The following is a 21,366-nucleotide window of genomic DNA, read 5'->3' on the forward strand; positions in this document are numbered from 1 at the left end:
GGGAGGGTGCCAATCAACCCGGCGGTGCCCCCGCCTGCGGGGGCTGCGCGTGCGCAGAGGCGAGCGGGTGCGTGAGGGGACGCGCGCGCATGCGCAGTGAGGCAGGGGGCGGCGGCCATCCCGGGGCGCTGAGGTGAGGGCGGCGGGGCCGGGACGGCACCGGGGGGCCGGGACGGGGCCGGGCTGCAGCGGGCCCGGCGGTGCCCTGAGGCCGAGGGGGGGCCGGGCGCGGTGACTGCGGGTCCCCGCAGCCGTGAAGCCGCGGTGCGGCCCCGCTGAGGCCCCGGTTCCCGAGCGGAGCCTCCTCAGGGGTCCTGCTGCCGCTGGCGCCGTTCCCGCGGGCCTATAGCGAGCCGCTGCTGCCGGGCAGCGCCCCCGGTAACCGGGCTGCTGGGCAGGGGCTCGCTCAGAGCGAGGTAGGGGCTCCGCGAAGTTCGTCTGCGGGGTTTTTTTGCGGTTAAAATAATAAAAGAGTTGCCTTCTAGTGCCGCCAAGTGGAGGTGTTTAATTGCAAATAAAAGCTTTCCTGAACTTACGTTGGCTTCATCGGTGATGTTTAGCTTGTATGGGTATTTACTGCTCGGTGCTGCTGCTGCTTCGTGTGCTGAAGTATTTTCTGCTGAAGCAAATGAAATGTTTCAAGCATGAAATCATTTACTAAGTGCTTACCTAACGCCTTGTTGAAGAATGACACTTGAGAACAGTAGAACCTGACGTTCCTCATCCTCCATGAGGGGATGAAGCGTAGTGCCAGCTCCTGGGGCTTCGTTAACAACCTGACCGGGAGGAGATCACCGTGTGAAGCAGTGTGTGAAACCCTGGTGGTCTCCTTACCTCTTGGTTCTTTCTCTTCCCTCAAAGCTCTCTGATGGGCTGCATGGGAAGTTATGAGAGTAGAAAACGAAGCTTGTTAACAGGGTCAACACGGAAGGATGCTCACCACATCAGACCACTCACCAAGTTCTATGTACGCTCTATAGCCTGACCCCAACGCTTAGAAAACAGCACCTTAATGGGGCAAGTTCAAAATACAAGTCCAGATTATCTAATCCGTGTAGGTAGGGATTACTCAGTATCCTGTACTAGCCTAGCATAAAATAAAATCTCAGAATTCAAAATCATAGATTAATCTAGAACTGCAAATGAACATCCCCAAGTTCTGCCCTGTACCACCAGGCAATTGTCTTGACTGACCAGTCATGCATCATTCTGAGAGGTAAAAATCCCCCTTCCCGTTCTAACTTTAACTGCTCAAGATGTGTTCTCCCAAATCTGACTGTAATATCCACGTCCTTGGGATGGAAATGTTCTACTTTTTTTTTTAATTGTTATTATTTTGTTTTCCTTTCACCTCCTCTTTGCAATCTTCCGTGACTTAAAGCCAATGAACATGGGAAGTCAGGACATGAGGTCAGTTACAGTACGTAAATTTGCTGCTTCTTCCAGCAGGTTTCTTTCAGTAGTTTTGAGAACTGTCTAAGGCAACCTCAGAGGATTCCTACCCCAGCAATCCCCCCCGATGTAGTTCAAGCACGTTTTGACAGGTGGATTGTAGGTACTCTTGCCAGCAGGAGAGAACCAGGGTGCACGTGGAGTGTCAGCAAAGGCTTTCCTGTTGGCCTGCAATACAAATTTGGTATTCTCCAAGTGGGGTAGGAATACTGATTTAATTTATTTACTGTTTTCCAGATCCATTCAACAACACAAAAATAATCTCGACTATTTTAGGAAACCTAATTGCAATCAGAACTAAAATCCCATGTGGAATGGTAAATGTTTCAAGGCAAGTATCTATGAACCAGTTCAAAAAGCCTTGAAAATAAATCTGTAAGTAAATAAAAATACCACACAGGATGTGCAGCTAAACTAGAACATCTTAAAAGAAGGATTCTGATCCTAAACCCTATTCCCTACGTCTGTTTCAGGTTTCTTTCCAGAGAAACTGTATCTTCATTTCTGTATGAATGTTCCAAGTTTATTGCATTTTACGTTCTTACTGAGAGAAGCACGTACGGCATCTTGGAGGCCATGGATTTTGAGGAAGCAGCAGTTTTCCCTGCTCAGAATGCCCTTGTTTCAGGCAGCAGGAAAGAAGAACTCTCTCAATCTCCTTGGACTAACTGAGGCAGAACTAGAAGAACAGTTTGTAAGAGGTGATGGCCCAGGAGGTCAAGCCACTAACAAGACAAGCAACTGTGTTGTTTTGAAGCATATTCCATCTGGGATTGTAGTGAAGGTAACGACATTTTATTTCATTAAGTCACAAGTCGCATCATGTCCTCCAAGTCTCCTTTTATAGTGGAGCATAATCACAGCGCAAGTGTCACAGAGGAAGAGTTTATTTATATGTATTGTAAAGAACCTCAGCACAAAGCAGTTTTGGTTAATGGTAGGTAAATAAATGTGGGGTCACAGCCCATCTTCCTAGCCTTGGCACGCGGTACTATTTTGTAGTTTCAATAAATTGTATCTCCTTACCCTATCGGTGACAGCCTTTGCGTTTCTGTCTCCCACGAGAGTCAGTTAAGAATGTACTCATTAACTCATCATAATCTGCAAATTCTTTTTAAGCATTACTCTTAGCCCACTATTGTGGGTTAATACTTTTCAATTAATCTGTACTTCCTTATCATGAGAAGGAGGAGACACAGTTCAGTTAAACTCAGAAGCAGACTTCCAAGGTAATGTGGAAGCAATCTTGTTTGCCAACAGAATTACAGATTAATGTAAAGGCTGGTCTGACAAGTTCCAGTAGCAAGTCACTATTAGGCAGCCTCACCAAAATACATCATCTGGATACAAAAGTTCTAGCAGGAAAACAGAAGAATACACAGGTCAAAGTTGTAATAAAAGTGTCCTACTGTGTTTCTTCAGTGTCATCAAACAAGATCAGTGGAGCAGAACCGAAAGATAGCCAGAAAAATCCTCCAGGAAAAAGTTGACCTCTTCTACAAAGGTGAAAATAGCGATGTTTTTAAAGAGAAGAAAGCATCAGAGAAGAAGAAGCAAGAGAAAAAAAGAAGAGCAAAGGAAAACCTAGAGAGGAAAAAGCAGTTTAAAGAGATGCTACAATTGGATAGCAAATAAACATGGAGAACCGACTGGCTCTAGTAGGGTAAGGGAGAAGTTTGTCATGCCTAAGCACAGTTTTCCTACTAACTATAATGTAGGGTTTCATAAGGACAGCTGAAATCTTGAGTAGTGACCTGCTATTACAGTAAGACTGAAGTGTTAAAAGCAGTATGTGTTCTTACATCTGTCTGCCATCATCTCATTGCTCATATTTAGTAATCTGTTTTTCTGCCAAGTTCAAAAGATGATAAAAAAGCAAGCGGATCCTTCTGCCTAGTATGATAACTTAGGCTGTTTCGTAGGAGTTCCAGTAAATAAGGAGAACAGACCTTAAAGGTCTTTCCATCCTTACTCAGACAATGCCTCCACTGATAGAAATTCTTCAGAAACAGTGGCCAGGTTTAGATGAGAAATGAAAAGTTGCTTTGTGCTGTTGGTTCTGATGATGGAAACAGATGCACTGATACAAAGAGCCACCAGTCACGGGCAGTCTCCTTCAGATCTGTTAGCTTAACTGCCTGCACAGATGCTCCATCCCTCTCAATTCTGAAAGAATTTTAAACAGTAGCTTTACAACTCTTACCTAGAGTGGTGATGAGCATTGCTGGGGAGCCAGGGAAGGCGTTCCTGCAAGCGAGGGCTCATCAGACATTTTCTTCCGCTTCAGAGGCAGAATTAGGTCATTAGAAGTAAAGAACAACCTGCATTGGGAGCTGCCTGCCGAGGCAACAGAGTCCAGTTCATCCAAGCTGTGAAGCAATTAACTTTTCTTCTTAATACTACATTCTCTTCAGGGATCCATAGCTCCATATATGTTAGATATCCCAGATATCCTGTCTTCCTTAGGATTTAGATTTGGTTGTACTGCAGTGAACAACAGTTCTGTTTATGCTATGCTGCAGCTAAGCTTGGGTATTTCTGTAACTTCACTCATTTTGATAGTTTCCCATTTTATGCACCTGCTTTTCCTTTGTTACTGTTACTTTGGAGCCCCCAGTGAGGTATACTTTCCTATTTTAATACCGTTAAAACGCTAATTGCTTAACCAGAGCTTCTCTTTAATTTTCAGGCAGAACCCTCACAGGCTGCCACTGCGTTCTGACTTTCAACAATGAAGGGAGAGAGCTTCAAGAACCAAAGTTGTTATATCTATTTTGAAAGCAAGGTACGCTACTAGCAGCTGTACCACCCGCTTAGAGACATTGACTGCATCAAGGGAAACTCCCCAGCAATCCGCAGGCCCGTTCCCTTGTCGTCCTGATTTTGAGCCTCCTGCATGAAGGTTAAGTCTTTGCTTCTCGTACACTGAGTATGGATCTGATTAAAGTGACTGTAGATACTTTTAATACAAATTGTTAATGAAAATAAGCTTTATTACATCAAGTAATAAATACATACAAAGATGCAAATAACAGTTTTAGTAATTTATCCAGAATTTTCTTTTTTTTTTTTGTCAAACAAACTGAAATCTCCTGCCTTAATGTAGAAATTAGCCTTTCAGGACCTTGTTATTATTTAATAGGTTTCCCTATTTTCCATATAACTCATGCACTTTAAATGGACTTCAAAGCACTAACAGTCATGCAAATGTTTATGCAAAACGAACAAAAAAGGAAAAGTAAGAGGAGGGGAAGGTTATTTCTAAGCAGGGTCTATGCTGTATGACAAATTGTGACATAGCAGACTACTAGGTACAGCATGCTATTCTGCATTTATTAAAAAAAATCCTCAGAGCTTATGTCAAACTTCGAAAGATTGACCATTTGGGGTTAAGTGAATATAGTGAAAATTAAAATAAACAGAATGGGACTGTGACTGGATAAAAAGAGAACTGAAATATAGCCTGGGAGAGAGAGCATTCCTCTGCATGCAGTTCAGTTTTCATGTTTTAGAAACATTTTAGGGAGTTTTAATGTCTTTACAAAATGCAAACCCTCAGTAAGTTGAAAAATCCTTGTTTTATCATTCTTAACTATACATTTTTGTAAGGGCAAAAAAAGAAAGATAAAACATTCAAAATAAAGGAATTTGTCTGAACGTTTCAAGAGTCAGAAGGAATAGGTATTACTTTTTCTTCATTGAGAGATGGAAAATCTTGCAACTGCATTGGTGGGCTAGGATCTTGCGTTTCGCTCAGTCTCAGCCAAGCATTCCCGAACTAATCCTCTGGCATGAATAATGCCTGCAAAAGAATGGGACATATTTTACGTGATCTCATTAAGGTGACACTCGCAATGACAGTCCACAGAAAGGTTTATGTATTTCTGTCTTGAGTTGCTAAGGCTACCACAGCTTGCCACAGAAAAGGGAGAGATCCCTCACTTACCTAACATCAGCCACTGCTAAAGAAGTTTGCTTTCCCAAACTGGCATTATAAATTGAAAATAGCCCAAACCAGCCACTGTAGGTCTGCAGTGAGAGCTATATCTTAACGTGCAGTGCAGGCCCATTTACAATCAGGGACTTAATTAAAAAATAAATAAATAAATCTTACCAACCTGACAGTTATTTTGCTACAATGGGGTGAAAAAAAATCCAAAGTTATTTAGGGAATCATTTTAGCAAGGTCTAAAAGTCTTAATTAATACCTTGGAATAATTTTCCAAGTGGATGCATCAAAATCCAAGCCTTCAAAAAGTTGCTTAAACACAAGTTGCATCTTTTGTAAATATAAGAGGATTTTTTTATGCTGTGTGTGGAAAGTCACCTCCTAACTGGCTCAGCTCCCAGTGTAAATCATCGCTGCCTTACATGCTGCTGTATCTACTCTAATCTGATAGACATAATGTGGAATTTTCCACTAAGAGTCCTGTTGCCTTGAGTTTCAGCAACCTGGACCTTGAGTTTTAATCCTGGATCTGAATCTAGATTCGTGTTCACAGAGCTGCCCAAAGAATAGAGCTCGAGTTAGATTTTACAATAGGAAACAGACAGATTTCTCTCCAACAAGGTTATGTTTTAATGTCAGGAAAAGACAGGTGATTTCTCTGCTCATTCGTGCTCCTTAACAAGAGTGGACAAATGACAATAAGGCAATAGATGAAGTTTAATCTCTGTTTAGAGGTAATAGATTCTGTCTCTAGAAGGCTGCTGGCCCAGAACAGCCTCCACATCCAAGGAGTGATTTGGGACTTGACGTGTGCCAGGCTTTGCAGAGGGTTAAGTTGACACAGACAAGTAAAGCTGCATCCTGCAGCTGTGGGAGGCAGAAATGCACACTCAGACCAGTATACTGGGCCTGGATCTGGTGGCAGGACGCCCGGTTTATGCAGCAGAACTACCCTGAATTATGTAGAACGCTGGGAATTTGGCCAATTTTAGAGGTCAGCTGCCTTTGTGCTTAGAAGCAGGTGGAGCTGGGGACAGGGACTTTATTCAGCAATAACCTCCACATGGCCATGGAGGCTGCAGTCACATGGTTACTCTCGATCACTTCTACTCTCACACTTGCCCATGCTCCTTCAGCTATATGGCTCCCAAAATGCAAAGAGAGGTATGTTTGTGACCAAAAGATGGCAGCAGAAAGTACTTATTTTGGATTTTTTGCAGCATTTGCAAGTCAGTCGCAGTGGCAGCACTGAATCTTAAACCTACATTAGCTAAGTAAATACTCGCTGCAGGAAGGAGCAAAACAACTTTGTCTCACCTAACCGAACCGTTCCGTTCAAAGAACGTCTGCATCTCTCCCGGTCCCTGTCAGGTCGTCCCTGTCAGCCTATTGCCATTCATGATCTATTAATACTGACTCAGGCAATGCAATAAAGAGAGACTCCAGCAACATTGATTTTAGCTGGGCCAGATTCCACTTACCACTCATCAGCAGACTTTATTGCATCCTTTCCCAGAACAGCTACTAGTCATTTTATTGCATGTCACGGCAGATATATTACTCTCCCATAATGGTTGAGCCTTAAATAAAGCTTCGTAGTCCTGAGCGAACGTAAGGGGGCTTTGCGAGGTGAAGTTAGTCTGTTACAATAACATTCCCGTTCAGGTTCGAATGCTTGAGCCAAACTCAGCACAAGGACCAAGGAGAGGGAGGAAAAGGTAACTACACATACTGGCAAAGGACAGAGCTGCCAGCGCAACCATTGTCGGTGGCACTCAGGGTCACTCCAGGAGCTCGAGCAGTGGAATGTCCCACTGCTCCTTCAGAAATATCCCTTGCACGTCCCCTGCAGGGGACAATGTCAAGCTGATGTCAGCAGTGGGGAATGTGGGGGTTTCTTTTACACTGCGAGGAAAGGGCATTTCTGTGACCCCTTTTAGCTGACTAAGCAAAGCTAAAGAGACCTCATCAGCCAGGCCTAAAAGCTTCTGCGTCCCTTACGAGCAGACTGCTAATGACGTCCACTTGAAGCAGGTAATGGAGCCTAAGCAGCCCGATGCTCCACGGAGAGCAGGAACACGTCTGTTTGACATCCCGGTCTGAACAGCTTTCGCTGACAAAACCACCTTGTTTTGCCTGTCTCTCTCTCTAGCAGCCTGAGTGATTTACCACCGTGTAATATTTCTCTAATCAAAATGCACTTCAGTAAAGGTTCTTGGGTCAAGTAGGTGGGTGATGTTTATGAGAGGAAGTAAACAATGCTTGGCTGTGTATTTCTCAGGTTAGGGAGGAAAGGCAGTAGAAGGGGCGAGCAAGTGACTAGGAACCTGGCAGAACACCGCCAACTGACAACATAAGGGTTCTAAAATAACTTTGAACTATTAACTGAAAACCCCCTTGTGCACATGAAACACATTTGGCCACTAGTTTATCAAATCCAGTAAGAATAGAGTATACCAAAGTTTCAATTACTGGTTAATACACCTCGTTTACCAACAAGCTCCAGACAGCTGTCCGCTTTCAAGGAGAAGCACTGTTACGAAGCTGTATACAAGCAGTCAGCACACAAAGGGCATGGGACATTTAAAAAAAAAGTCAAACATTACCTCGTTTTAGCCTCTCCATCGCGCTTTTACTCCCAGCGTACGTGGGTCTGATCTCTTTCCCTAATTCTTCTATGATAGCTAGAAGTTCTGCATATTTGCTTTGCGGTACTTGACTGCTGCTGGTACCCTGTAGTTGAAAGTAGATTGATCTCAATTAAACACTGCTAAAAACAAAACAACAAGAACAAACAGCAAATGGAAATTCACAGAGGACCAGAAATAGCCCTGGAAGCCACTTTTCTTCTTTTTAAGTAAAATTTCGCATTTGTTATGTAAACATTATTTTCTTTTTGCCCTTCCTGCTACAGTTGGACACAATGCTCTGTGCCCTTCCAAAATCAGAATTAACTGGGAGGATGCAACTACAAGATTGGAACCTTACGTGAGACAGAAGTTAAAACAGTTCTACAAAACCAGCAAACAGAACTACTTCTTTAACCCTCTCTCTGCTTTTATCAATGTTCAGATGTATATTTTGTGGAGGAGTTAGCTAGGTAGGGAGAGTGAGGCGTAGATAAAACAAAACTGCCCATATGATAAGGGGAATCCTGTAAAGTGGTTAACAAATTTCACAGAAAGAAACCAGCTGGATTCCTGAAGCTGCCCATAGGAATGTCTGTAACACGCACTTCATGAGACTGTAAATCTTACGTTATCAGTCTGCCCAAGGAAAACAGTTAAAGGTGTAGGAATATCACTTTTCTAACGAATAATTTTAAAAAATGCCACAGCCCTTCCTAGCAGAACATAACTCAAGACATGGTTCACTGTGACTCAGAAGGGACTAACAGTTAATTAGTAACTAATCTCACTCAGCACTCTGCTTAGTCTAATTTGATCCCAAGACATGTGCGATGAATCAGTCTGCCATTTGGGTTTGATTTCAAACCTTGGTGGGAGGGAGGAACACCTCAGATTACAGGCCACGATCCACGCAAACCATGCAAGCGTAGGGTCGGTGACCTGGTTAAAGCAAAACAAGCAGAGCTGTACCTGCATCCCTTGTGTGTACCCTAGGGATGGGGGGCCGTAGTCGTTTATAAGCTGTCTGTATTGCGCAGACGTTGCCATACTTGTGGAGGGAGAGTGAACACTCCCAGCTGCAGAGAAAAAAAGAAAAAAATCTGTTATTATGTAAAGATGGATTAGCCGGTTACGTTGGGACACACCTTAGGTAGCTTTTCTCTTTTCTAAAGCTGTAACCTCTCACCTTTGTCCAAGCCGACTAACGCCATTCCAGAGCCACACTATTCGCTAGGAAGAGAACAGTTAAATGAACGCTTCCCTAATGTTTGCTGTACATTTGAAAATAGCACAGCCTGCAACATTATCAGCCCAAATTGTTTGCCTAAAAGTGAAACGGTGTAACATGACAGGTTGTTCTGCCGAGACAAACCAAATATTAAGGAGCCCTATTTTTGCATATATACATTCCACAGAGATGACTCTAACGTGCTGTGCTATTTTTACTTTTTCAGTGCAAGTTATCTGAAAGCAATTTTGCAACTCAAAGTGTCATCACATGGTCAACGCAAGTTACCCTCGGTACTATTTTCAGCTGATGCCAAAACTATTCATAGAGAACAGTCGGTTGAGGTATATCGGATCTGCTGCTCATTTTGTGACATCGGAGGTGAAGAGCACTAGCGTTATTCCTCTTTGTGTGATACCAAACATTTTTAGCAAGTCAAACAGCGCCGCATAAACCTAAGGAAAAATAACATCTCTTTGGGTTATGGTTACTTTTTCTATTGTTATATAAAAAAAATATGTATATACATACAGGGTTTTGACTCAGCTAAGAGTTAAAGAAGCAGACTCAGATGTGATCATTGGCGAGCTGCTCCAGAAATGAGGAATCAAAACACCTCTCCACCCCACAACGGGAAGAATTTGGGGTTGAGAAGCAACCCTTAGACTTTTCTTGAAGGCCTTAATTATGCTGCCCGTTTTACAACCGCTTTAGAGGACCTGCTGGTTACGGACTGCGCACTCAGGACTAAGGCGATGTTCGACCTAGCTGCTGCTCTTTTCCACTCTTGCAGCTAAGTGCCCCTGCATCCACTGATGCTGCTGTCTTCGCCTGCAGGCACAGACACAGCCTGCCTGCTGTCGGAAAAAATCTGCCCTCTTACAAACTTCCTTGCTGAAAATTCCCAACTGCCTTCCCCACGGGGAACAGATCTTATTCTCCAGCCTTCATTTGAATCTAAATTAAACTGATGCCAAAAGTCACTGGGGCTCAGAACTATGTAAATCACTAGCTTTGTTTAAAAGTTGCAAGTGATTTCAATCCCTGTTTCCCCTCACTACAAAAAGAAACAGAAAGCCAGTAGTTTGTGAAAAGCGCTGCTGAACAGGCTCTCCTCCTCAGTTGGGAAGTCTCTTTCCACTTCAGAATTAATCACAGGATATCATTGTGGTGGCGTCTTTGTTACGAGAAGAGAGCGTGTTCTTAATTTTAACTAGACGTGAAATCCTAACGAAGGTAAACTGGGCTGGTCACTAGGTCAACTTAAAAAAAAAAAGAAGGTTTCTCTGTCTTTAACTAAGCTGGTAAATTTTCTGGCATTACAATGTGTGTTTCTGTTACTACAGTTTCACGTGGAGCTAATTGTCACATTTTGCTGAAGAATAGTAAAAAAAAAAAACAAAAAAAAACTAAACTAAACACACCCATGGAGTATGGCTCCTGCACTGTGAAGAAACAGCACGGATGCCAGCTCTGCTCTCAATCAGTTCTTCACATTATCAGCTCGAAATGCATGCACAATTGCAAGATTTCTGTACTTACAACTCAGCCAACATTTCACGTCCAGATGACTGAATTTCAACACTTATCAAACGCGGCACAACAGCAAACCGCATCTTTCCTCCAAAGATTTCAAAATGCTCCAAAAACCTTAACGAACCCTTTGTGCTATACGGTAGGAAGGTTTAATTACCTCGATTAAGTAAAGAAAGACTTAAGCGATTTTTCCTCGCGTACAATAAAACAAAAGACCCGTCCTGTAAGGACTTGTTCCTAAGCTGTTACCGCAGGCAGTCACCCATCATGCACACAAGCCCTGGGAGCTCCAAACTGGTTCTGAACCAAGGCCAGGACTCAGATGACCAAGCTCAGGCATCCCGCTTTACCCACTCAGCAGAACAAAAACCAAGACCGTTTTCCACCACCACCATCTCAGTTAATGACAATATAGATGGTAATTATTTCAGGTCATGCTGAGTGAAACGACGACACGTGCTTCGCCTGTACGAAATAACACCACAGGGCTCGTCTAGGTAAGAGAGAAAGCCCTCCTGGAAACACGACGCGGCAAGACAAAGCAGTGAATCCGGGGCCAACCCAAGCTTGGCAGACGCAAGGCACTGCAGTGGACAGGAGCTGGCCTCGGCACGGGAGCGCGAGGCCGGCAGTGACTCAGTCGGCACGGAGCTACGAAAACAAACGAGGCGAACTTGCAACAGGCAGCGATGAGTAAGGACCCGCCGCTGGAGTCTGAGCATCGCTGCCCATGGGAATTAGCAGGCAGCTCGGCAGCGGGTGCCGCTTGGCAGCCAGGGGTGCTGTATTGTCTCCCGTACCCAGGCGTATGCAGAGCTGTGCTGCAGACACTAGAGGCCATCGCTGAGTACGGCGTGCCCTGCCAAATGACAGATCGTGGTAACCATGGTGAGTTTACCCGTTTCTTTGCAGTCTGCATCAAAAATGTAATAAGACATAATGCCATGCGCCGACCACTTTATCAGCAGCAGCAGGCCCTGAGAACAAAGAAAAGGATCTGACTTGGCCGTGGCACCAGGCTCCGCACACCCATGCCAGAAGTTGCGCCACTCAAACTCTGCTGGAGGGAAAGGAAAATGAAAAATCCCCGATTTCACCTCAATTTAGGATGATGCAATCGTGAAACTGAAATTAATTGTGGGGGTATTATTATCTCGCAGGGTAATGGACCTTAGGCTTTTTGACCTATCGCTCCGTATGTTAATCTCGAGGAGAAGCCCTGGGTCTTAGATGACTATTAGTCAATTAACCCGAAATACATCTGCCATCTGCATGTCTGAACATCCTGTACGTCCCAGATTTAAAAAAATATATATATATCACCAGCTACTGCTATTACTGTTAGGAAGCAAAATTAGGCCAGCGAGTCTCGCAGTCAAGACCCAGTCAAAAATCAGTTTGATGATTAGGTATTCACTAGAGAGGAAAAAAGGAGGGGGGATCTAAACTGAGGCTTGCTATCTCATGTTAAAATAACAATGGAGACAAGACAGTTACGAATTGACAGAATCGAAAAGGGAGTGTGCTTGGCACTGAATTCGAGTGACACTGTGTATCACCTCCCAAATTGTCTTAGCACTTGCTGCTGTTTAAAACCTAAATTAATATACACACTTTCCTCCCTCCGCTTTCCTAATTAAATGTATACAAAACCTTTTATATAGCCATTTATTCTTGTGCCAACAATGCCTTTTATTTCTGTATTCACAGAGAAGACTGACAGAAGTGTTTTTTTCCCCACAAAAATACAGTGATTTTCTTGTTAATCAATATTACCCTTTACCAATGGGTGGGGGAGGTTTACAGTACAGCAAAAAGAAATTAGATTTTTTTGGCAAGATCTCTTCCTTCCAGCGGTCTCCCGGAGCCCCACTGAACACCCTGGAAGACAAAGGATCAAGAACCAACCTTTGTTTCCCTGAACTCCCACTGACCATGAATCTCCCCACTAATTTCTGATAGGTTTGTAGGGATCCACTCAGTTCCTCCGCTACTGCTTCCGAGCCTGAGCAGCAATTTGCTAGTCTTGAGTTTTAATTCTTAATTGCTGTTGCTTGCTGGAGAAGTAACTGGAAAGGCAGCTTACTGTGCACCCCACAAGGAAGTGGTGGGAACAGGAACGCTGGGGTACTCACCTGATCTGCTCCCAGCAGATGCCATGGCATCCACACAGCTCCAACAGCACCCTGTTTAACTTGCACAAACAGCAAGGAAAAATCAGGAATAGTTCCTCAACTCAATGAGTTACTCCCATAAAACTGACTTAGGCAAGTAGAGCCAACCCCACTGGATATGTGTTTCTCTACCACCTGCACTTTGTAAGGTCCTATAAAGCTGCAAGTGTAAGCTGCTGCCATTTTACCGACTCTTTGTACTCAGGAACACGACAGTATCTAAGAAGAGATCCCTGCAGGTATGCAGTATGAGACAGCCAGGAGTTTACCTGCGAGGACGTAACTTCTGCCCTAAAATGGCCAAATTTGCAGCGGAACACACGAGGAGCGTTCACGTGAGCTGCTCCTAACGTACGCCGCGGGGCAAGTACCTTCCAGCCTGGGGAGAGACGTAACCCCATCGCAGCTGTTTCTGCGACGAGTCTTTGCACACAGCCTGAAACACGGTTGCAGTGTTCTGCCTGGCTACGAGAACATTTGACTCCCTAGCCCTCCGCACACTTTGGCTGAAGTTCAGCGAGAGCTCCCTGCCATCCGTGGGACACCACATGCGTGTCTGCACAAGCAGATCTACTGCACAGCCAAGCAACACGCCGAGCTGTACAGGAGCTGCCAACCCAGAGCAAAAAATGCTGACAACCCCCATTTCCCCCAGCCCTCCAATAATTTTTTTTTTTTTAATTTAAAATAATGGAACCCGTTCTCATTCGCACAAAACATTCCTTATAGGACTGGCTGTGAAAGTTATATTTTCACCCACTACTTCCCCCCTCAGACAGCCCATGTGGTAGAAACAGACCTTTCTTTGAATAAAACTATTTCATTAAAAAAAATCCAGAACACACATATAAATATGTTCTCAAGAACTAGGACATTCTTTATCGTAACAGCCAGAGGCCTTGCTCTTTTGATCTGTCACACTCTGGGCCTTTCCTCTGGTACTCTCGTTCCATTTAATCTTTCCATGTGGATAACGGCCATGTTTTATGTCTGCTCTTTCTTCCTCCTCCCTTTTTTTTTTTAATCAGAAAAACAAAAGACAGTCCCTCAGACTCCCCACCATTCTTCTTTTCTAGCTTAAGACAAGCAATTTTTGTATTACCGAGTTATCTGGCACAATGGGAACGGTTCAAAAGATCGAAGAATTTAGGATGTGTACACCACATGTAGCTGGAGCGAGGGGGTAGGATTTAGGTCTACATTTCAGTCAGGTCCCCCAGGCCAAGTGTTTGCAGCATGGATATGGCTCAAAGCTGCCTTTGGTTTGGGTCCTAAGTTCCCATTAAAGGATGCAGTGCCAGCGTTGCACAACTGGAGCGCAGCTTCTGGTTTACTTTTATGCAAAAGGAATGAAGTTTGCATGAACCAAAACCACCCTGCAACTCAACCAACAAGTGGTGGGTGGGGACGATGAGGAGATTTGCTGGTTGAGAAAACCATACCGTTCATTGCTTTGAACCTAAACGCTCTGGTAGACAAAGCCAAAAATGCCAGTTTTCTAAATGTCCCAACAAGTCCACTCAAAAATTGCTAATTCTGAAACATGCTTACTGTGTTTCTTTTCAGACTGCTCTTAACCTCGCATGGATTTCAAGTGACCAGAGAACCAGCAAATTTCAGTTTGAATCTTGAGGGTTTGGGGACGGAATATCAGCTATGTGTCCTAAAAACTATCCGCTCTGCTGAGATGTGAACACTTTGCTCCCTGCATTGCTTATGACAGCATTCCTTCCAGCACTCCCACTCTAAAAACTGGCTTCTCAATCTGGACAACAATATGAAACCTAAGCTGTCTGTAAAGGGCAACAAGCAAGGCATTTGCTCATGCAAGTGTGCACTGCGGTCTTCATAAGGAGTGACCTAGTAGCGTGCCCGGTTTCACCTCGCAGGACTGAATGAAATTGGTCTCTCCAGTTGCAAGCAACAGCCCTGGTTAGCGAAGTTCTTTCTGGTTCACCTCTCAGAGAGAATTCGTGCTGTCCACCACGAGGCTCCTGGTCGCTGTGAGGTGCAGCAGCTGCTCTGACAGCCCCGTTGGTCCCCAGCTGCGGCAGTGCCTGCTGCGCAGGTCACCACTCAGTAACGGGGAGCCAAGGCACAGCTCCTTCCTTCCCTTGTCACAGTCTGACAGAATTTGTTTCTCCAGATCCTACACACGCAGGTTTTTAAGTTTTATTACAGGAATAGGGTTTTGTCTCGAAGCCTGCCATTTTTGCAAGAATTAGAATAAAACCAAAGAAACACCCCAAGCTCTTTCTGCTGGCTTCTGCATCTTAAAACTACCGTTCTCAAACCAGTTCATACTCTGTACAAAATGCTGGTTAATATCCACAACAGAGCCAGAAAATGCCTAGAAACAGGAAAATCACAGAACTATAGAATCACAGAATGGTCTGCGTCAGAAGGGACATTCTGGTTCCGAACCCTGTCACGGGCACGACTCCTGCCCCTGGACCGGGCTGCCCCTGACCCCATTCAGCCTGGCCTTGAGCACCCCCAGGGACGGGGCACCCACAGCTCCTCTGCCTCGCCGCTCTCTGCGTGAAAAATTTCTCCCCAATACTTCCTCTAAACCTGCCCTGTTTAGTTTAAAACCATTCCCCCTGGTCCCGTCACCACACCCCCGATTACAGGTCCCCCCTAGGCCCTGCCAGCCGCGGGCCCTTCTCCTCCCCAGGCCGCACGCCCCCAGCTCCCGGCTGGCCCCGCAGCGGAGCCGCCCCGGCCTCCCAGCACCCCGCGGCCTCCTCTGGCCCCGCTCCAGCAGCTCCGCGTCCTTCTGGCGCTGGGGCCCCTCCAGGTGGGGCCTCACAGGGGCGAGCAGAGGGGGACGATCCCTTCCCTCGCCCCGCTGCCACACCGCTTTCGATGCAGCCCAGGGGACCGTTGGGTGCTGGGCTGCCAGCACGCAGTGCCAGCTCGTGTCCTCTCGAGCCTGGGCAGCCCTGGGTGGCAGCCCTTCCCTCTGAGGTGTCGATGGCACCACAGAGCTCAGGGTCACCCACAGACTCGCTGAGGGTGCCCAAAATCCCACCGTGCATGTCACCGACAAAGACATTAAATAGCACCGGTCCCAACACCGCCCTGTGAGGGACGCCACCCGTCACTGGTCTCCACCTGGACACGGAGCCGTTGACCACAGCTCTGTGAGAGCGGCCATCTGGGCAGTGACTGTGATCATCCAGCCGAAATATAAACTAAAAAACAGCAGTCTACAAACTACACAGCTGGTGTAAAGCTCTCTGCTCCCACCGAAGCCAGTGGAGAAGCCCCACTTTACCTCAGCACAGCGGCTGGCCCTCTCACAGAGGAGCTGAGTTAAACAATATAAAGCACAAGACGAGGAGGAAGCTGTGCCTTGCAGGATTCAGTACAATACGCAAGAGAATAAAAACAAACCGAAATGCTGCTAGAAAGGGTAACAGAGGTTCCCCTGGGGCATGGCAGGGCCAGGTAAGGCTGGAAGGAAAAGCCGCAGCAGCACAGGTCCCGCTTACCTGCCGTGCAGGGCAGGTGCTTGTGCGGGAGGTTAAATGGGGCTCCCCGAGCACAGGCGGTTTGGAACTGACAGCACTACACGCAGGGGCCTGATTCCCAGAGCACAGGCTCCCCAGGAGGGAGGTGGATAATTTGGGCAAAACGCTACAAGCCTGGCTGCAGGCACCCCTGAAGGGTGTCACCACTGACCAGGGCAAGGCGAGGAGGAACGGGCACCGAACCCTGCTGTGACACCACGACCTCCTTCCCGCAGCCTGGTGTGAGGCAGAGCAGTCCGCACCCGGATGCTCCCAGCATCCTGGCTCACTTGCGGAGCAGCTGCGCTTTCCTCACCCGCAGCCATCCCTGACCTGCCCACGGCCCCACGGAGGCTTCCTCCCAAACTGCCCCCGTCCCGAGGCAGCCCCTCTCCCCCAGGACTTCAGCCCAGGTTTCCCAGTCCCCAGCACGCTCCCGTGCCAGAACGGAGCACAGTCACCCACCGAGCACAACTGCTTCACCTCACCGGGCCACTCACTGAGCGCAGTTTAAGCACGATTTCGCAGAGCAGCCGCTCTCGGGCTAAACTTGAAAGGAGTTAGCTCTGCAGAGAGGACGCGGCTCCAGGAGCTGAGCCGACGCTGCCTGCCCAAACACTCCTGCACCAGAAGCCCTGCACTGCAGGGAAGCAGCGTTACCTCCCAGAGGAAAATCCCTGCGAGATCCACAGCTGGCCAGAGCCCTCCGTCGGCTGAGACCAAAATACTCAGCATGCACACGGAGAGGCTTCTGCAGGGCTGGTTTCAGGCCAAAAGGGACAGATTTCCTGTTTTCCTCTCCTCTGCAGGACGGGGGAGGGGGGTTCCTTCACCCCAGGTTTGGAAGTGACCCTCGGATTTCTGCTCCTGGCTGGGGGCATTCAGTGCAAGCACAATAGCGAAGCAATCTCCTCCAACTCAGAATCAAGCTCCAGAAAGGAGGGGGCCATCTGCAGTCATATCACTCCGAACGCGATATGTGCAACTGCAAGGACTGCTTTGTCTAACTCCCTTGGCCTTAGGCCACGGTGCTGGCAATACCACTAGCTAGAGGAAGAGCTGGTGCGTGAGGATAATGGCAGAAGACAGGGAGGGAAGAGAGAGCCCATTTTGGATTCCGAGGAGGACGTTCTTTCATTGAAAAGATTCTGGGGGTGTTGAGGATGATCCGAACTGAGGAAAGAGGACAACTTAGACAAGAATAGTTCTAACATGACAGCGAACTGCCGCTAACTTGCCATTACGGAGGGGGAAAAAAAAAAAAAAAGGAAGGGGGGGGTAGGAAAGATAAAACTGCATGAAAGAATCTAAAACCCCGATCGCAGCAGGAGCGTTAGAAAGCACACGGGCACGGCAGCAGGAGGACCGGAGACAGAAACTTCACCGCTCAGCTCGCGCTGTGAGCGGCATGTTCGCAGCCCTCGCCGGCGGAGCGGCCAGCCCCGGGTCCCCCCGCGGCACGACCTAACCCGCACCCCTCACCCACCATCGCAAAATACCACCTTTGTTCCCCCTGCAATTTTACGGCTGTTCCGGAGCGCCAGGCACAGGTTCTCGTGGGAGCCGGCAGGAGAACGGTTTCCCTTGCTGGGCTTTGTTTTGTTTCTTTCTTTCTTTCTTTTTTTTTTTTTTCCCCTCCGGTGACACTTCTGCTTTTTGTCAAAAATCCTGAGCACATCCCCTGCTTCCTGACCCCTTCGCGGGGCAGCGCGCGGCCCCACGGCAATCCCCACGCCGCCGCCCGGCTCGCCGAGCCCTTCAGCGCTCGCAGCCCCACCGAGCTCAGCTCCGAGCAGGATCAGAGCTTCTCCCGCACGCAGGCGGCTGAGGCGCGGGGACCTCGGCTCATGCACCAGCTGGTGACAATTCCTCGCCGTAAAATAAGACGGCCGCTCTCCCGGTAGCTAGGGCAGAGGTGCATCTCGTTAATCCCTTTCGTTCATCGACATCCCAGGATTACGACCACGCACCGGGGCAGATCTCCCTCCCTCCTAAACCAAGCAGCCAAACTTTCCCTTCTCAAAAATAAAAGAAATTTAAAAAAATCAGCTTTTCTGCCTGCGGACGGACTGGTGGCATCCCCGCAGGCTGGCGCAGGAGGGAAAGGGAGACGGGAATATTAATTTTAAGTCAGCACCAACTTCTCCATTTTGGTTCTGTTTAATACGAGCGAGATCCCCTCCAAATATCCCAGAGCCAAGCGATCGCCGCTGCGGCTTTGTTCGGGCTGCAGCGGGGCGGCCGCGCACCCCGGGGCGCAGACCCCAGCGGGCACCAGCACCCGCCTGCCCTCACCTCTGGAAGGCAGGGGGGAAAAAGAAGAAAAAAAAAAAAGTTAATCCCATCAAGGAAACTTTTTACGGAGGAAAGTTGGAAAGGCTCCTGTATGGATGCAAGGGGGTGGAGGGGAATAAGGAGTGTTTTTGTAGGAAATAAAGAGGAATTCCTGTGCCCCCCCACACACACACACTTCCAAAAATATTTGGGGGTGAGCGGGGAGGGCTCGCTCGCCCGGGCCGCCCCGCCGAGCCCCGGTCGCTGAGGGGCAGCGGGGACCGAGACCCCCCCGGCGGCGGAGGGCGCGGGGCCGGGGTCCCGGGCGGCCCCGCAGCTCCTGAGGAGCGCGGCCCGGCGGCGGCGGCGGGCGTGAGGCGAGGCGAGGCGCGGGGCGAGCGGCACTTGCGGCGTCCCGCCAGCAGCGGTCCTCGCTGAGGCGCCGCCGGAATATTCCTGATCCAGATCAATCAGCCGCCCCGGGGAGCCGGGCATGGAGGAAAGCCGGCGGCCGGAGGAGCCCCCCCCTCCCTCCCTCCCGGCGGCGGCGGAGGCGGCTCGGGGGCCGGCCCGGCGGCTCCCGGCGCCCCCGCGGAGGGGCGGCGCGGGGCGGCGCGGGGCGGGCGAGCGCCCGGTAATGGCGGCGCGGAGCCGGGCGCGGAGAGCTCGCTGCCCCGCCATAGCGGGACCGGGCAGAAAAACTCGAGGCCGGGGCTCGCCGCGGGCTGCCGGGGCGGCACGGCGGGGCCCCCGCCGCACGCCTCCCAAACTTGCCACCCAGTTGCCGCCGCGGACTTACCCGGGGTGAGGGGAGTCCCGGGGATGTGGGCGTTCAAGTTGGGCTTGTAGGACATTCCCAGAGACATGGCCAGCGGGGCGAGCAGGAGGAGGAGGAGGAGAGGCGTCCCGAAATTCACCGAAGCGTCTCCGCGTCTCCCAGACACTTTGGGTTGTTTACAGCGGTAGCAGGCACCGGCAAATATGGCCGTCAGTTATATTGACACCCACAATGCAATATATCATCCATACATCATGAGGAGACGCCGATCCCAAAACTTTGGGGGAGACGAGGCAGCCGCCCGCCGCCCGCCGCCGCCGCCCCGCGCACCGAGGCGCGGCGGGGGCGCGGAGGGGGCGCGGCGGCGGGGGGGTGCCGCCGCCATCCCCTCCCAGACAATGGAGCTCCCCTCAGGGACGCCGCCGCCGGAGGAGCCGGGCGGGGAGGGAGGGAAGGAGGGGAGAGGAGGGGAGAGGAGGGCTGGCGGCGGCGGGGGGGGCCCGGGGGGGGGGGGCGTTTTAATGAACTTCGCAAAGTTCGGCCGCAAACTTCGCCTCCGCGGCGGCCCTGCCCGCGCCGTGCGCCGGGGGGGGGCCGCGGCCGCCAGCCCCCGGCTGAGGAGAAGGGCTGCCGCCTCCCTCAGGGCCCGCTCGCACCGAGCCCGGCGTTCCCCCCCCACCTCTACCCCCACCAATTTCGATGGAAAATACCTGTTGATAATTTTAGAATATTATTCTTTTTTTCCCCTCAGATGCCGCCAAGGAAAAATCTGCCTTTCCTTTATTTTTCTTTTTCTTTCAGACCACTATTTTCTACCCGCCTGAAGGTTGAAGGCCGACGTAGATTAATTAAAAAATAAATATTTTTGTTCACAATTGACTCGTTTTCTGCTCGCGAGCAGCTGTAAGCTTGCCCACCAAAGATATATATTTATTTTTCTAAACTTGCAGGAGAAATTATGAAGCTTTTTAGCCTGCGTCTGCCACTCCACAACTCGTCTCCCATCCTCTGTCATCGTTAAATTACTCGGTTTTTACCAATATACAACCACTCAGGACCTGGACAGCCCCTCCAAGGGTACGCTGTTCGACCTGAGACCCCCAAGGTGAGACCCCCAAGGTGAGACCCACATCTGCCTTACCAGAAGACACTCCAGGACCGGTGAGGGCGCCTGCGGTTTTATTGCCCAGGCTAACGTCTGCCCAATGCTATCTGCTGCTTTTAGTGCCAGAGATGGCAAAGGCAGGGAGCCCAGTCCCGCTCCTTGGAAGTCAGGGGCAAATTCCTTTGAAGTGACGCTGGTTCGGGCCTGTAGCATCTCTGGTCGAGGACTGCTCCGCCAAGGGAGGCAGAGAGCATCTCCCTCGCACAGACACAGCAAAAATCGCGGGGCAGCTGGGTGATTTCCTCAGCAGGGAGGAGAATCAAGCAAGCCAGATGCTGAGCTCCCCGGCTCATGCCCTAACGACTGCACACTGCGTGAAAGAAACATCTGAAGATTAGGACTGGTACCAGATAAAATACATTAATGTGTTACAGTTTTGTATTTTACCTCAAATCCTCACTCTTACAAGTGATCTGTGCTCTCTTCTCTTAGAGAGGGGACCTGAGAGCCCCAAGCACAGAATTATGTGCAAGTGACAGTATTTTCACTGCAGTGCACAAGGCTTTGAGAGTGTAATTCTCATCAGAGTCCTGAAAGATAGCGCAGGTAAACCCTCACACCCTGCGCTGTGTCATTTAGAAGTCTGCATCCCCCAAACTCCGCATTCAGATTTGTAAATCACTGCCTGCCTGCTGGTTCCTGGACGGGCAGTGAAGTCCTGCAGG

The 21,366-nt window shown here is 48.8% G+C and overlaps 2 protein-coding genes across 11 annotated transcripts; one reads left to right on the top strand and one right to left on the bottom strand.

Moving 5' to 3' along the window:
- The first annotated feature begins 12 nt into the window (after nucleotides 1-12).
- Nucleotides 13-4,484, top strand: MTRFR (mitochondrial translation release factor in rescue). Of its 5 annotated transcripts, none has more exons than XM_083804391.1 (5): nucleotides 61-133; nucleotides 1,690-1,783; nucleotides 1,926-2,236; nucleotides 2,875-3,115; nucleotides 4,142-4,484. In XM_083804391.1, exons 2-4 carry the CDS (start codon nucleotides 1,774-1,776, stop codon nucleotides 3,085-3,087), a joined length of 534 nt encoding a protein of 177 aa, XP_083660517.1. In that variant the 5' UTR covers nucleotides 61-133; nucleotides 1,690-1,773; the 3' UTR covers nucleotides 3,088-3,115; nucleotides 4,142-4,484. The 5 variants fall into 5 exon arrangements, with proteins under 5 accessions (XP_083660521.1, XP_083660517.1, XP_083660519.1 ...); XM_083804393.1 differs by having other exon boundaries at nucleotides 68-133; nucleotides 1,690-1,827; XM_083804392.1 differs by lacking the exon at nucleotides 61-133 and adding an exon at nucleotides 153-416.
- Nucleotides 4,413-20,908, bottom strand: CDK2AP1 (cyclin dependent kinase 2 associated protein 1). 6 transcript variants are annotated; one of them, XM_083804398.1, is made up of 4 exons: nucleotides 20,678-20,908; nucleotides 9,001-9,107; nucleotides 8,008-8,134; nucleotides 4,413-5,254 (listed from the first exon to the last, which is right to left on the bottom strand). In XM_083804398.1, exons 2-4 carry the CDS (start codon nucleotides 9,076-9,078, stop codon nucleotides 5,187-5,189), a joined length of 273 nt encoding a protein of 90 aa, XP_083660524.1. In that variant the 5' UTR covers nucleotides 9,079-9,107; nucleotides 20,678-20,908; the 3' UTR covers nucleotides 4,413-5,186. The 6 variants fall into 6 exon arrangements, with proteins under 6 accessions (XP_083660524.1, XP_083660522.1, XP_083660525.1 ...); XM_083804396.1 differs by lacking the exon at nucleotides 20,678-20,908 and adding an exon at nucleotides 19,558-19,981; XM_083804399.1 differs by lacking the exon at nucleotides 20,678-20,908 and adding an exon at nucleotides 17,987-18,946.
- Nucleotides 20,909-21,366: the final 458 nt, after the last annotated feature.

The sequence above is a fragment of the Anser anser genome (genome assembly GCF_964211835.1).
Source record: "Anser anser genome assembly, chromosome: 18".
NCBI lineage: Eukaryota > Metazoa > Chordata > Aves > Anseriformes > Anatidae > Anser > Anser anser.